This window comes from Corythoichthys intestinalis, chromosome 2 (genome assembly GCF_030265065.1).
Source record: "Corythoichthys intestinalis isolate RoL2023-P3 chromosome 2, ASM3026506v1, whole genome shotgun sequence".
Taxonomy (NCBI): Eukaryota; Metazoa; Chordata; class Actinopteri; order Syngnathiformes; family Syngnathidae; genus Corythoichthys; species Corythoichthys intestinalis.
Window position 1 is genome coordinate 5,050,387 of NC_080396.1, and position 13,601 is coordinate 5,063,987.

A 13,601-nucleotide genomic window follows, 5' to 3' on the forward strand; every position below is an offset into this window, starting at 1 on the left:
AGCTGCATAGTCTGCGTATAGGCTGGGCTGGCCCTGAACAGTGTGCGGGGGGGGGGGGGGGGGGGGTTATGCGCTGACTTAGTGGCACACAGACGGCTTTTAAATTTTTTTTTTTTTTTTTGGTTCAAGTAAACTCGGTGGCGTGCCTGCACATTCGCCCAGCACACACATATGCACAAAAAAAGCCCAATGAAAAGGAGCACTTTGGGCATGTAGGGGCAAAGGGGCAGGTGCTCAAGCACCCTCTGCCCCCCTCCTTCTGCACGTGCCTTCTAAAACGTGAACTCTCCCCCGACTGTTAAACATTTTATGGTTGCATATGTTGAAAATCTAAACTTGTTTAATTTGATTTTTTTTTCATTAGGGGTAAAAGCAAAATATGAAAACTAGTTCTAGTTTTTTTTTTTAATTTCGTATTTGAAACCATATTTAGTAATTTACTACATTCAGAAGCTTGGCTTTTTTGTTTAGCAACAGCCGCCTCGTACGGAGCCCCCCGGGTGCCAGGATAGAAAAAATAAAAAATCATAGCTAATCTGTACCCACAGTTTACTAATCTGTGGGTACAGTTTAGTAATCTGTGGGTACAGATTAGTAAACTGTGGGTACAGTTTAGTAAACTGTGGGTACAGATTAGTAATCTGTGGGTACAGATTGCTAAACTGTGGGTACAGTTTACTAATCTGTGGGTACAGATTAGTAAACTGAGGGTACAGTTTAGTAAACTGAGGGTACAGATTAGTAATCTGTGGGTACAGATTGCTAAACTGTGGGTACAGTTTACTAATCTGTGGGTACAGATTAGTAAACTGTGGGTACAGTTTAGTAAACTGAGGGTACAGATGAGTAAACTGTGGGTACAGATTGCTAAACTGTGGGTACAGTTTACTAATCTGTGGCTACAGTTTAATAATCTGTGGGTACAGATTACTAAACTGTACCCACAGATTAGTAAACTGTGGGTACAGATTAGCTATGATTTTTTATTTTTTCTATCCTGGCACCCGGGGGGCTCCGTAGCCTCGTGATTCCTTTGTCTACAAATGTCAATAAAGGTTGTATCTAAGAAACTAACAAAAAAAAACAATGACGCTGTCAATTCGACTCCGTGATTGGCTCGTTGTTTGATGACGCAACAAAACGTAGAGGGAGAGGGCGGGTCTTAAGAAGGCAAACTAGTGCGCTCATCATGGCGGGATGCATGAAACAACGAAAACACTTGACAGGATCCCATTCAGTCGTTTTAACGGTGCTGCTCTTGTGTTTAGCACTAACATCGTCACAATATTCAGGTAATATGCCAAGCAACGACGAATTTAAACTTAAACGCGGCAAGAGGCTATCGTTCTTTAGCCGACGCTGTATTAGCTTGAAAGTTACGTCCATCAAAGCTGTCTCTTTGTGCCAACTTCCTAAATCTCGCCAACGTTTTAATAAAAATATAGTTTATACACTACATGAAAAATTGACTTGTTCGTTCCTCAGTTGTTCTATTGTTGAATGAAAATTGTTTTCTCACCTAGTACACGTGTGCTCAAAATGTGCGTTTGTTGTCCTCGTATAGCTAATATTTTTTATTTTATCCAGGTGGCAAACCTTCAACAATCTTTCTCGGAGATGGCGAAGAGCACAAACTATCGGGTTCCAATCAGTTCTGCTACACAAACTCCATAGTTCCAAATTGGAGGCAGACCTGGACACGAATTCAGGTTGGTTGTTTGAGTCATAAATTCAGTAATAATGTCGACCAAATTCCTGAAAAAAATTCAAATTTTGAAAGAAATTTCAGAATGAAACAAAAAAAAAGACCTGTTCAGGGTTTTCAATTTATGAAGTTCTAGATGAAAATAGCTTGTTTTTCTGTTTATTAGTTGTTTTGTACAATATCCTTCCCAGAATGTAAGGCTGCAACTCACGATTGTTTATAATCGATTAATAAGAAGATTAATTAAACGATTAATCGGATAAATATCGCTTTTTTCAATTACCTTCATAATTTAAAGTTGTTTTAAGCATGTTGCTAAGATTGCACTTTCAAAAGGGCTTTAAAGGCAAAATGAAGTTCCCGAGTGTTTTTCAAGCTATGCAAAATTGCATTTTCATTTCACAAGAGCAATAAATGTGTTTAAGAATAAATTGAAATACCTGAGCTTAGCCTCAAACGGTGTAAAATAAAGTACTAAAATAAAAACAATAGGCTAACTTGCACAGAAAACGTCTGCTAGCTTAAATGCTATAAAATGCTAACGTTATATTTCAAAGCTATTAACAAATTGTTCAAACACATATACCCACAAAGACCTGCAAAATATACCTTTAAACTAAATAACGAATGCATAAACATCATATTAACGCTAACAAAACTTACTTGTGTTGCCCTGAACAGGGAGCAGCTGAATCCAGCAATGTTAAATGAGTTCTTATATTCACTATTGCCACAAGAGGGCAGTGTATCACCCCCAAAGAATAGAACAAAATGAAAACACATTCAAAACAAACCATTACAACGCCACTCTAATTAAACGAATCCTTGAAACGGCAAAATTCGATTCAAAGCTTTTTTCCTCATCGAATTACTCGAGTTAATGGATTTATCGTTGCAGCGCTATAAACAAATAAACAAGTGTTTATGCTTGCAATAGTATTTATTTTGGCTTGCTAAAATTACACTTTAAAAATAACAGTGACTGAATAATCCGATAAATGTCACTTTTTTCATTTACCTTCACAATTTAACTTGGAAGCTGTTTTAGGCATGTTGTAAGTAACCATGATGACAAAATGGATGACTATTTCCTTCAAAAAATATTTTATTTCAGCTTCCAAAAGTTTTGTTCATTCCAATAAAAAAAAAAAAAAGTGCGACTGATTTACATTTTTTCTTCTTGTGGGCAAAGCGCTGACATAGATTGTGTCAGTGACTCATTTTTCTTTCAACTAAACAACAAGGAAGAGCAGACTTTAATGAAGCAGTTTACTTTATCAAACAGTTGTTCATAAATACAATCCAAATTTCAAAGCACACTCTCTTGTATGACAATTTACAGTTTGCATACCTATAAACCCGAGGCTGTTGGCAGTCATACAAATAGTGGCGTATGTCCTTACAAATTGGTGACTAATCTTACAAAATTGTATATAGCGTGCAATATGAAACAAAAATAAAACTCAATTTTTAAAATAATATGAATTTATTGGTAATATTATAACATATAACCTGGAGCAATCAAAGAACAATCAATATCTTCAGCTACATCATGATTACTAAAATTTAACAGTGACTTTTGTTATATTTGGATGTAGCACTTTTGGGAATTTTGTATCATGTCTTGATGGCTGCACTTCATGGCACTTCAGCTCGCAATTCAGTTTGACTTGAAGGTAGTTCGTTAGTGTGTCCAATTCTAGATTAAAAAGGTCAATTGATAAAATGAACTCACCGATGCAATCTTTAAGTCAGGGAACATTTCTTTTGCTAATTCTGAGAAATGATCAGCAATAGTTGCAGGCAAATTTTGTTCAGCAACAAATTGGCAGATTAAACTCTCCGCTTTCGTCACTTTTCATTCTGCAGACTTCATCTTTATGACCAGTGTTATTAATCTTACTTTAAAAAAGTAATTACTAGGGCTGTCAAACAAAATTTTTAATCGAGTTAATTACAGCTTAAAAATTAATTAATCGCAATTCAAACCATCTATAAAATATGCCATATTTTTCTGTAAATTATTGTTGGAATGGAAAGATAAGACACAAGATGAATATATACATTCAACATATGGTGCATAAGGACTGTATTTGTTTATTATAACAATAAATCAACAAGATGGCATTAACATTATTAACATTCTGTTAAAGCGATCCATGGATAGAGGGACTTGTAGTTCTTAAAAGAAAAATGTTAGTACAAGTTTTAGAAATTTTATATTAAAACCCCTCTTAATGTTTTCGTTTTAATAAAATTTGTAAAATTTTCAATCAAAAAATAAACTAGTAGCCCGCCATTGTTGATGTCAAAAATTACTTACACAATGTAATGGGTGCTGAAGCCTATAAAATCAGTCGCACCCAAGCGCCAGCAGAGGGCAGCAAAACTCCATAAAACACAAGTGAGCGTTTCACTGTACTGTCATTTACCTGTAAATCTGTCTGAGCGGGACATGTGCGTTAATTGCGTCAAATATTTTAACGTGATTAATTTAAAAAATTAATTAACGCCCGTTAACGCGATAATTTTGACAGCCCTAGTAATTACCGTATTTTTTGGACTATAAGTTGCACCTAAGTATAAGTAACACCAACCATAAAATGCCCAATGAAGTGGAAAAAAACGTATATATGTCGCACCGGAGTATAAGTCGCATTTTGGGGGAAATTTACTTGATAAAATCCAGCACATCGAACCGATACGTCATCTTGAAAGGCAATTTAAAATAAAAATACAATTGAGAACAACATGCTGAATAAGTGTACAGTATTATAATGTGACAACGAAATGCGAACGTGGCGGTATGTTGACGTAACATAGCTATTAAGAGTTATTCAGATAACTATAGCATAAAGAGCATGCTAAAAAGTTTACCAAACCATCGGTGTCACTCCAAAACACCAAAATAACATGTGAAGTGATATAATAATATGTTAATAATTTCACACATAAGTCGCTCCAGAGTATAAGTCGCACCCCCAGCCAAACTATGAAAAAAAAAAAAAAAAAAAAAACTGCGATTTATAGTCCGAAAAATACGGTAGTTACAAATTAATTCTCCCAAAAAGTAACTGAATTACCTGAATATAAGAGTAATCAGTTACTTGGCAAGGTAACTGGTGTTACCTTTCATGTTTTTTTTTTTCTTCCTCAAAAAAAAAAAAAAAAAAAAGTAACTTTTGCTATGTTTGGAACCCATTTAATGTTGTGAATCAACTGTTAAAGTTATGAAAATTGCTCCCGTTTTTGCATTATTTCCCTTCTGTCTACTTTCGACATATAACAGTTTTAAAACTGTTTCATCATTTAAAGATAGATTCAAGGCAAGATTTTGCCAATTTAGGAGTATTCTAGATAAAAAGATACTTAGGTTTGCTAGGAAGGTTCACTGCAACAGAGCCTTTCTCAGAAGTCTACTGCTCTAAAATGGCGGCTGTTTACTAATGCCGTCGAGTCTGTCATTTCGCATGTAGGCCTATATGCATGTGATATCTATAATCTAGGCGTAGATTGTAGGCTGTCGGCTACAGTCAGGAAATATTAGCATTGCGTTTGCTACAGCGTCACAACAAACTCCTCTCTCTGTGTCTCTGACTTTTCTCGCGTCATTCAACCAACGTAGTAACGCATAGTAACGCACATTATCTCGTTGCCCAAACACTGGCAAAATCCGAACGGAGAAAAAAAAATGTAAGGCACGAAAAACAATAAAACAATAAAAAACAACAATAACAATAAAACTAACAATAAAAAAGATAATTCACTCTCAACACTTTGAATATTAATGATTTAGCAACCCAATCGGAGTGCAGCAGTGAACTCTCTCTCTCTCTCTCTAGCTCTAATCACTGGCACGTGCGCAGCCTCACATTAAAGACAAGGACCCAAACGGGACTGCTCGTAGCTGCTGGCAAAAATAGATTATCAAATTCGGTGGCAACTAATTTATTAATCAATTGGTTGTTTCAGCCATACTGGAATAATGATTTTTTTTCCTGATAATTGTTGTATGCCATATTGTGAGACATCGTCATCATATTGTATCATGAGGTACACAAAGGTTCCAACCCCTAGTTAATACTGGTCGTTTGCCTCCGTCTGAATCCCAACAGGTCCGAATTTGGAGTTCAAATGTGTTCAAAGTGGAGATGGTTCAAGATGAGGAGGAGCTGCAGCAACTGGAGCGCTTTTCACTGTGGAATTGGTTGCAGAATTTGTTGCGTGAAGGCCACAACGAGACCACCATCAACATCCATCTGTTTAGCAACAGGACGTGTTTCAAGATCGAGCCCAGCGATGACGACTACACGGTCAAGTCGATTCGCAGTGAGTCGCAACAATTTAATGTCCAAAGTCCGCTTGTATTGGGCTAACATTTCCATGGTTTCCTTCCAGAGTTTGACATCTATCTGTTTTTGGTTTTCCTCCTCGGAGTCTTGCTGTTTTTCTTTGCCGACTCCCTTAGCAGGTAAATTCACTTGATTTCTTAAAGGGTATGTCATGCCCTGGGAAAATGTTAATATTCCATCATTTATCCATAAACGCATGCCTTTTGTATTCATATCATGCCACTTCGTGTAATTACACACAAGAAAATGAGAGAAATTTGGCTCGATTGTCAAGCTAAAATGACCGGCGCCCGAGATCTGGCAGATTGTGTGTGTGACGTCATTTCAAGTGAAGAGAGTGCCACCAGCCACTAGGGGGGCAGCGCCTGTCTGCATCAATATAATTCCTTCTAGTGAGGGGAGAATTAGCGGTGTTTTGAGCTGTTTATGCTGTTGCATTGTGTTCGTCCTGCACATATTCCAGGTTCCCTCATGAAGAAACACCCCTCGTTGTCAATAAAAGAGAATTCAGAATTGACAGTGTGTTTCTTCAACAAGAAAAAAGGCTCAGTGCTTTAATACTGAATGGCGGCGATGATGGCAGACAATTTCGTTAGTTACAGCGACGAATCCGACGTAGAAGGACGTAACGAATGTTCATCTAATGGTGACGAGGAGAGTTACGAAGCTTTAATCGGTGTTTTAGGTTACCAATTTGAGCCCAAACGAACGCCAATGCAGCGTCATGAAACGGTCATTGAGGGGAGCAATGACACTGATGAAACATCGGCAGCAGATCGTGTGGGAAACAACGAATGATATTTTTTGCATTTCTTTTTGTGAAGCTGATACATCGTGACTGCAAAATAATGTATAAAATAATTATCATTTATTGCGCTATCATAGTTTTTCGCTCTGCCAACAGACACAAATATGAGTGGGATCAGAGGATTTGTTCTATATATTTTACGAGCGATAATTTATACATGTGTCCAGTCCTGTATCCAATGCGTGATATTTTTTTTATTATAAAAGAGTACTCACTCTGGCCATTTCAAGCTTGGCTGCTCCCCTCCTTTGCTTAGCCTTAGCCTCCTTTGCCAGTCATCGTCCTCTTTCTTGATATCTCGGGACATTTAGGTGGCTGGTGTATGGTGGGCACCGTATCTGCTTTGAGCAGCAATCTTGCAGCAAAACCCGATTTCACTTGTCCATAGTTCGAGAAGCTTTCAGGTGGAAAATAACAGAAAACCGTGCCGGAGGCTGGGTCTAGAAAATTAGCCCTCTTTGGACGGACGAACTTTACCCATTGTCTGCGTAGTCTAGTTTTTTTTTTCGCGTTCGGGAACTCATGGATACTATATTCCGATAAATAGCTATTTGTACACCACATAGCACAGCAGTTTTGAACCATTTTGGTGATGTTTTGGTCAAACAAACCCGAACGCTACTCTCTCGTCGATAAAAAACAATGGCACCTGGCTCCGCCTCAACTGTCAATCACTTGTTGTGACGTCCCCGCCCCATTCGGCTGTTTCCAGAACACTTTCGGAAATGTTGGTCATTTTCGATCTATTTTCGATAATTGCTCATTAATGTGATTGATTTTTTTGTTAACTTTATCAATATTTGTTATCTTGGCACATAACGGTTCTATTGATGTCCCACACCCCCTTTGCCGTTACATACCCTTTAAAAAAAAAAAAAAAAAAAAAAATTGTCGTGGGGTTTATTACTATTTTGTTACATTTTTTTTTTAATAATAGGAGTCAAGTTTTCTTCTATTCAGCTGGCATGGGCACAGGAATCCTCGCCTCCCTCATCATTCTCTTTTTCATACTGGCTCGTCTTTTGCCAAAGGTAGCGCTGCGCGACCTTGTGCTTTAAAGAGCAGTAAGTGTGCGCGGCTCTAAAAATAATTTGTTTCCACAGAAAAGCCCTTTTTTTATATTTATCATCGGCGGCTGGTCCTTCTCTGTGTATGCCATCCAGCTCGTCTTCAGGAACCTCAACGTGATCCTTCGAGAACATTGGTCCATGGCTCTAGGTACAGCTAGAATATTCTGTTTTAAACAGTTAATCTACTATGAAAATAGTTGTTCATTAATTCAATAATTGATTGCAGATGATTTAAAATGTACCTGTTTGAAAATTGCGATTGAGTCATATTTTTTCCCCTCCAGGTTATATGGCAGTGGTTGGCTTTATCAGTTTCACCGTGTGCTACCGCTACGGCCCTGTAGTGAATGAGAAGAGCATCAACATCCTGTCTTGGACACTGCAGTTTTTCAGCCTGCTCCTCATTTATCTTGGGAATCAAATTCAGCAAGTTTCCTTGGCCATCATTGTGGCAGCTGTGCTTGCCAAGAATCTAGGTTACCCCGTCATGTTGGCGGTTGTTATAATAAGGTGAGTGTTGACACGAGGGCTGCCAACATTAAGCGACAACTATTTTGACAACTATACCTTTTTAAAGTGCATGTGACACGAAAAAGCATGTTTATTTCATAATACACGCGGTATTTTATGCCCCTGAATGATATGGACCGCTTGGATGTGTGTGGAAACGATCGCTATATTTATTTAGTTTTTTGAATCCCGCGCCATGAAAAAGAGTGACTTCCGGCTTCGGTCTTGCATTGAGGAGGAGGGCGCTGTGATGTGTACGGTAGAAGACCTCCTCTTCACTATACAGTGTACTGTTGTGTATGAGGACAAAGGATTCAGCTGATTTTGCGGATTAATACGTTTATTTTTCGCATCACGCCAGCCAAACGGCTGCAGAAAAATCATTCTGTATGAGGGAGAGGCGTATGCGCCTTTTTGGAGTTTCAAAAGGGTCCCATTCACCGTGGATATTTACTGTGGGGCCATTGGACTTACGAGGAAGTGAGTAAACATCTTGTTTTGTATTATGTCAAATACGAATACAGCGATTACAAAGTAAACACTACAAACTTCCTTTAAATAAAGGACTACTTACGTTTGATCATTGATAGGCATGTAAAAAGCTCTCCTCATGCTCATTAGCAGCACGTTAGCTGCACAACAACTGCAGCCACCCTCCTCCGGGGAACGAACTGTAAATTGCTCTCCGCCGGGCGGTTTGCCGATCCGCGAAGACAATCGACAACCCAGTCGTCATGTCAATTAATCCAGGCTAGTTATGTGTGATTTTCCGCTTCGCAGACTTTGAAACATCACTCGGTTCGGGTTAGCATGTCGGCTAGCTGTCACGCCTTCTGGTTTGTTTACATTCTCCAAAGCCGGGGAAGGGAAATGACATATGTCCGATTTAGGTGTCATAAAATATATACCGTATTTTTCGGACGATAAGTCGCGTTTTTTTTTCATATTTTGGCTGGGGGTGCGACTTATACTCAGGAGCGACTTATTTGTGGAATTATTAACACATTATGATATAATTTCACATGTTATTTTGGTGTTTTGCAGTGACATTGATGGTTTTGTAAAGTTGTTAGCATGTTCTTATGCTATAGTTACCTGAATAACTCTTTATAGCTATGGCAACGTTCGCGTTCTGCCTTTGGCAGTGTATGTTCAATTGTATTATTGACTTTTTTATCTTGAAATGGATGCATTTAGTTTGTGGCACTTTCACGCCCACGTGAGGGCGCACTCGCACTTGTTTACGTGAAGAAGAGTGCTCACACGCCAGAAGAAGACGGACAGCTACGTAGCTCTGAGTGAAAGAGTGGGCGAGTTAGCGAGAGAGAATAGACGGCTGCGAACCTACTTTCATTGTTTATGCTTTTAAATCATCTCTACAGAGGCAACGCCTGCGTGTATCATCTTTTCTGTTGTTATTGTGTGTTTTCCACCCCCGATCGGACACTTAGAGCCAGTTGTGTGGTTGTTTGAACGATGTGCTAATGATAGCGAACGCATGCTAACCTGTTACTTATTACTAATAGTACCTGGGTCATTATCAATATACGGTGCCTTTGAGAACTTCCAACTTGCCCAAAAAAAAGCTGAGATTTTCCATTCAACTTCACATTTATAGTATCAATTACCTGTTGTACTGTTAGGAATGCACGTCGGTCAAGCTCCCGCACTTTTTTAATAATAACTACAAGCAGACAAAGTACACGTAAACAGCAAATTATGTCAACTCTGTCATGGACAAATTCAAAGCAGAATAAATATATTCTATATATTAAATTGCATAGTGATTATAAAATGTATATTTTCAGGAAGGTTTTTGTCCTTATCTACAGCCTACGTTTTGTTTAATTGGAAAAGTATTTGGATAATAATTAAATTAGGGGAAATTATTTGATTTTCCTGAAAATCAGCAAAAATTCTACATTCTTTTCTTAATAAAATCTGTCAACAAAGATATGTGGTCAAATTTTCAGCTGATACTATAAGGCCCTTACTTGTTCATGCAGAAATCGCACAAAAAGTTTGCTAACTTGTGAAAAAAAATGCATTATTTTCCTAGAATATAAAAAATAACAGAGTGGACAGTAAACTGACAGGGTTGACCTAGCATGACAGAGTGGACAAATTGTGAAAGATCGTTGAATGAATCAAATAATTTAAATGTAAATATATATACCAGAGGTCCTATCCCCTTCAGATGGAACTACCAGAACCTACCAAAACACCAAAATGAGCCATAATTGTGGCATTCTACAACTTAACTCCATGGATGATTCTGCTGAATCAGCCAAACATTGAACTGTACAATGAGATGGTAAATTGCTGAATAATGATTGACCTGAAGAGAAACAAATGAACATAACTGAACACCAATGAGGCACATCTATAAACAAATTTTATTTCTGCAGAGGCATGGCTCAAGATGGTTCAATCTGTACAGAGCGCTTGTTCACACGCTGTGGTTCTGGTATTCGGCAAAGTACCTGCCAGTCATGGTACCAACAAATGTCATCCCAGGTACTTGGCCAATAGAACTTGTTTATGCCATGGCGGTGCATGCACTGAACTTTCACACTGTGCCCTTAGACCTCTCTGATGACATCTGAATATGCTTCATTGTCATTATTAACGACACACCAGTTTCCAATGTGTTTTACCGCAATCATATTTGGTCTCCAAGTATTTTCTGATGTCTTTCCACATGATTGGGACTCGTTAGATAAATCAGCAGGAGTGACCTCTTAAATGCTTGGTGGATTCTCATGGTGTCCTTTATGGCAGCTATTGCAGGTACTTCACTTTTGGATACAATATCCTTTTCTGAGATGAAGAGCAACTCGACAGATGTGTCAAGGCTTTTCAGCTTGTCATACTAGGTCTGAGCATCGGGGATATCTGTATCTGCTGAGCTCTTGAGGACCCCACCCACAGCATCTGGTGCCCCTTTGCCATGACTTGCCGCAAAGTAATTCCATGTCATTTCGTTGAATCCATACTAGTAGGGCTTTGCTGAGAGGGAAGTTATATGTCCTTTGTCGATACCGCATAGCAGGCCCATAACTGATAAAATTATTGTGACGTGTAGGTGTCGTTCTCTCACTACCTTCAGAACTGGATCGAGGTGGGCCCAGACTGACAAGGGATCATGTCTTTCGGAGGGTCCTTTGGAAGCCCTTTCTTTTTCCAGATATTCTCTTCTTCTTTCAGTGTTACCACCACGACTTTCCTGATTATCTCCTTACTGTCTTAGCTCCTTTTGATCTTGTACCTTGAAAATTTCAACACAAAAAGTGTAACTTAACCAATTTAATGGGGAGTAAATCTGCCTTGCCCAATCAAACTAGGCTTTCTGTAGTGCTGCTCTGATCCATTTTTACCATGTCTAGCATGACCCATTATAAAATGTACGTAATAACTCTTATCATATTAGCACGTTGACATTATCAGTATGTGGCTTAAACTTTTAAGAACCCTGTCCACCCTGTCATGGAAGCTTTGCTGACAGGGAGGACAATGACAGGGTGGAGATTTTTGTCTAATACAGTGGTACCTCTACATACGAAGTTAATCCGTTCCAGGAGCTTGTTTGTAAGTCGAAATGGTCGTATGTCGAGCAGGATTTTCCCATAGGAATACATTATAATTCCATTAATTCGTTCCACAGCCCAAAAACCTGCACTAAATCCTTAAAAAATACTGCTGGTGCTATTACAAATGGCAATTACACGTAGCAAAACAAATAAATTATAAATCAAAATTGGAATAATGTAATAAAAAGAATAATAATAATTCCTGTAATAGTGTAACGAATCGGGTTCTAATAAGGCGGACGTTTTTTTGTGTACCTGAACGCACCGCGGGGCTCACGTGCCAGAAACAGACCGGTGAGCTTGAGTTTCACTTTCACTTTGAATGTTCTCTTGAGAACACCATCATTTGAGGCAGACAGCAGGCGTTTTGTGTTGAATAAGTTGTAAAAGAAATGATGAAAACGTGGCGAAGCTGGCGATTTCTTTGGAGACAATAAGAATTGTCAGCTTAATTTATAAAGACTGGCGAACGATGGTCGGAGGAGGACCGTGGAGATGTATTGTTGAGCCATTTCACGGATGCCCACCCCACGCTCATATTTTTCTGTCATTTGCATCTTCATTTCGAAGGTAAGCATCAACTTTTTCCTTGTTTCACCACCTGTACCAACCTTTTCTGAAACCTGTGTTGATTTGTCACACAAGAAAATCCGCCGTGCATTCGTCTGCGGTGCTGCCATTGTCGTCGTATTTCGAGCATGTCGTCGGATGTAGAAACAAATGGCGAGTCAAATTTTACGTCGGATGTCGAAAAGTTCGTGTGTCGAAGCGATCGTATGTAGAGGTACCACTGTATTGGTATTTATTAACCACATGGTGGACCTTCAGTGCGCAAAATGGTTAAATTAGCAAGCAGACTGTGGACGTATTTACATACAGCTTTCAAATATATCAAATGTTTTTATAATAATTGATATTTTATAATGACAGAGTGGACAGGTTAAGCTTGACAACATCTGACTACACACCTAATATGACAAAAATTGCGAAACATAAGTGTAAATACATACTCAGCAACTAGCCTCTGTTTTAGTCACCGATAAAGGAAGACAAAATTGGTCTTGTGACATCACTGAAAAAATCAGCAGGTTTTCTAAAGAGGCAGTTTTCCCTAAATGACAGGGAGGACAATTTTTTCAGGGACATTGTATTTTTGGGGGAAAATGTTAAATATTTTCATGAAAGTAAGGATATGCATGGTCAAAATGACCAATTCTATCAAATAACTTGCTGTGGCAATAAGTTAATATGTAAAAACGTTTCATTTTTTATCATTTAACCATTTATTACACACACTGAAGTTAGCAGTGCAGTGTGTGGGACATGCCAAAATGGAGTATATCAAATGGAAAACGTACACATAAAATAAAGGAAACAGATTTTAAGAGACATATTGTTGTCCAGATATGTGTGAAAATCTTTGTTCTCCCATAATAAGACATAAGATTTTAATTATTTGTATACATTTTCATGATAACTGGGTGTTTCTGATGAGAGCACCAAAAGGCACTTTATATTGATAATGACCCATCTAATTATCATTTATTTACGTTGATGCGAACCTGT

The 13,601-nt window shown here is 38.3% G+C and overlaps 1 protein-coding gene across 1 annotated transcript in view; it reads left to right on the forward strand.

Moving 5' to 3' along the window:
* Positions 1-1,126: 1,126 nt before the first annotated feature.
* Positions 1,127-13,601, forward strand: part of nemp1 (nuclear envelope integral membrane protein 1) — a 29,083-nt gene continuing 16,608 nt past the window's right edge. The window contains exons 1-7 of the mRNA XM_057861530.1: positions 1,127-1,292; positions 1,588-1,709; positions 5,821-6,034; positions 6,104-6,176; positions 7,803-7,896; positions 7,969-8,083; positions 8,220-8,445. Coding sequence (XP_057717513.1) covers positions 1,190-1,292; positions 1,588-1,709; positions 5,821-6,034; positions 6,104-6,176; positions 7,803-7,896; positions 7,969-8,083; positions 8,220-8,445 — 947 coding nt within the window. The 5' untranslated portion in view covers positions 1,127-1,189. The remainder of the gene's footprint in view (positions 1,293-1,587; positions 1,710-5,820; positions 6,035-6,103; positions 6,177-7,802; positions 7,897-7,968; positions 8,084-8,219; positions 8,446-13,601) is intronic.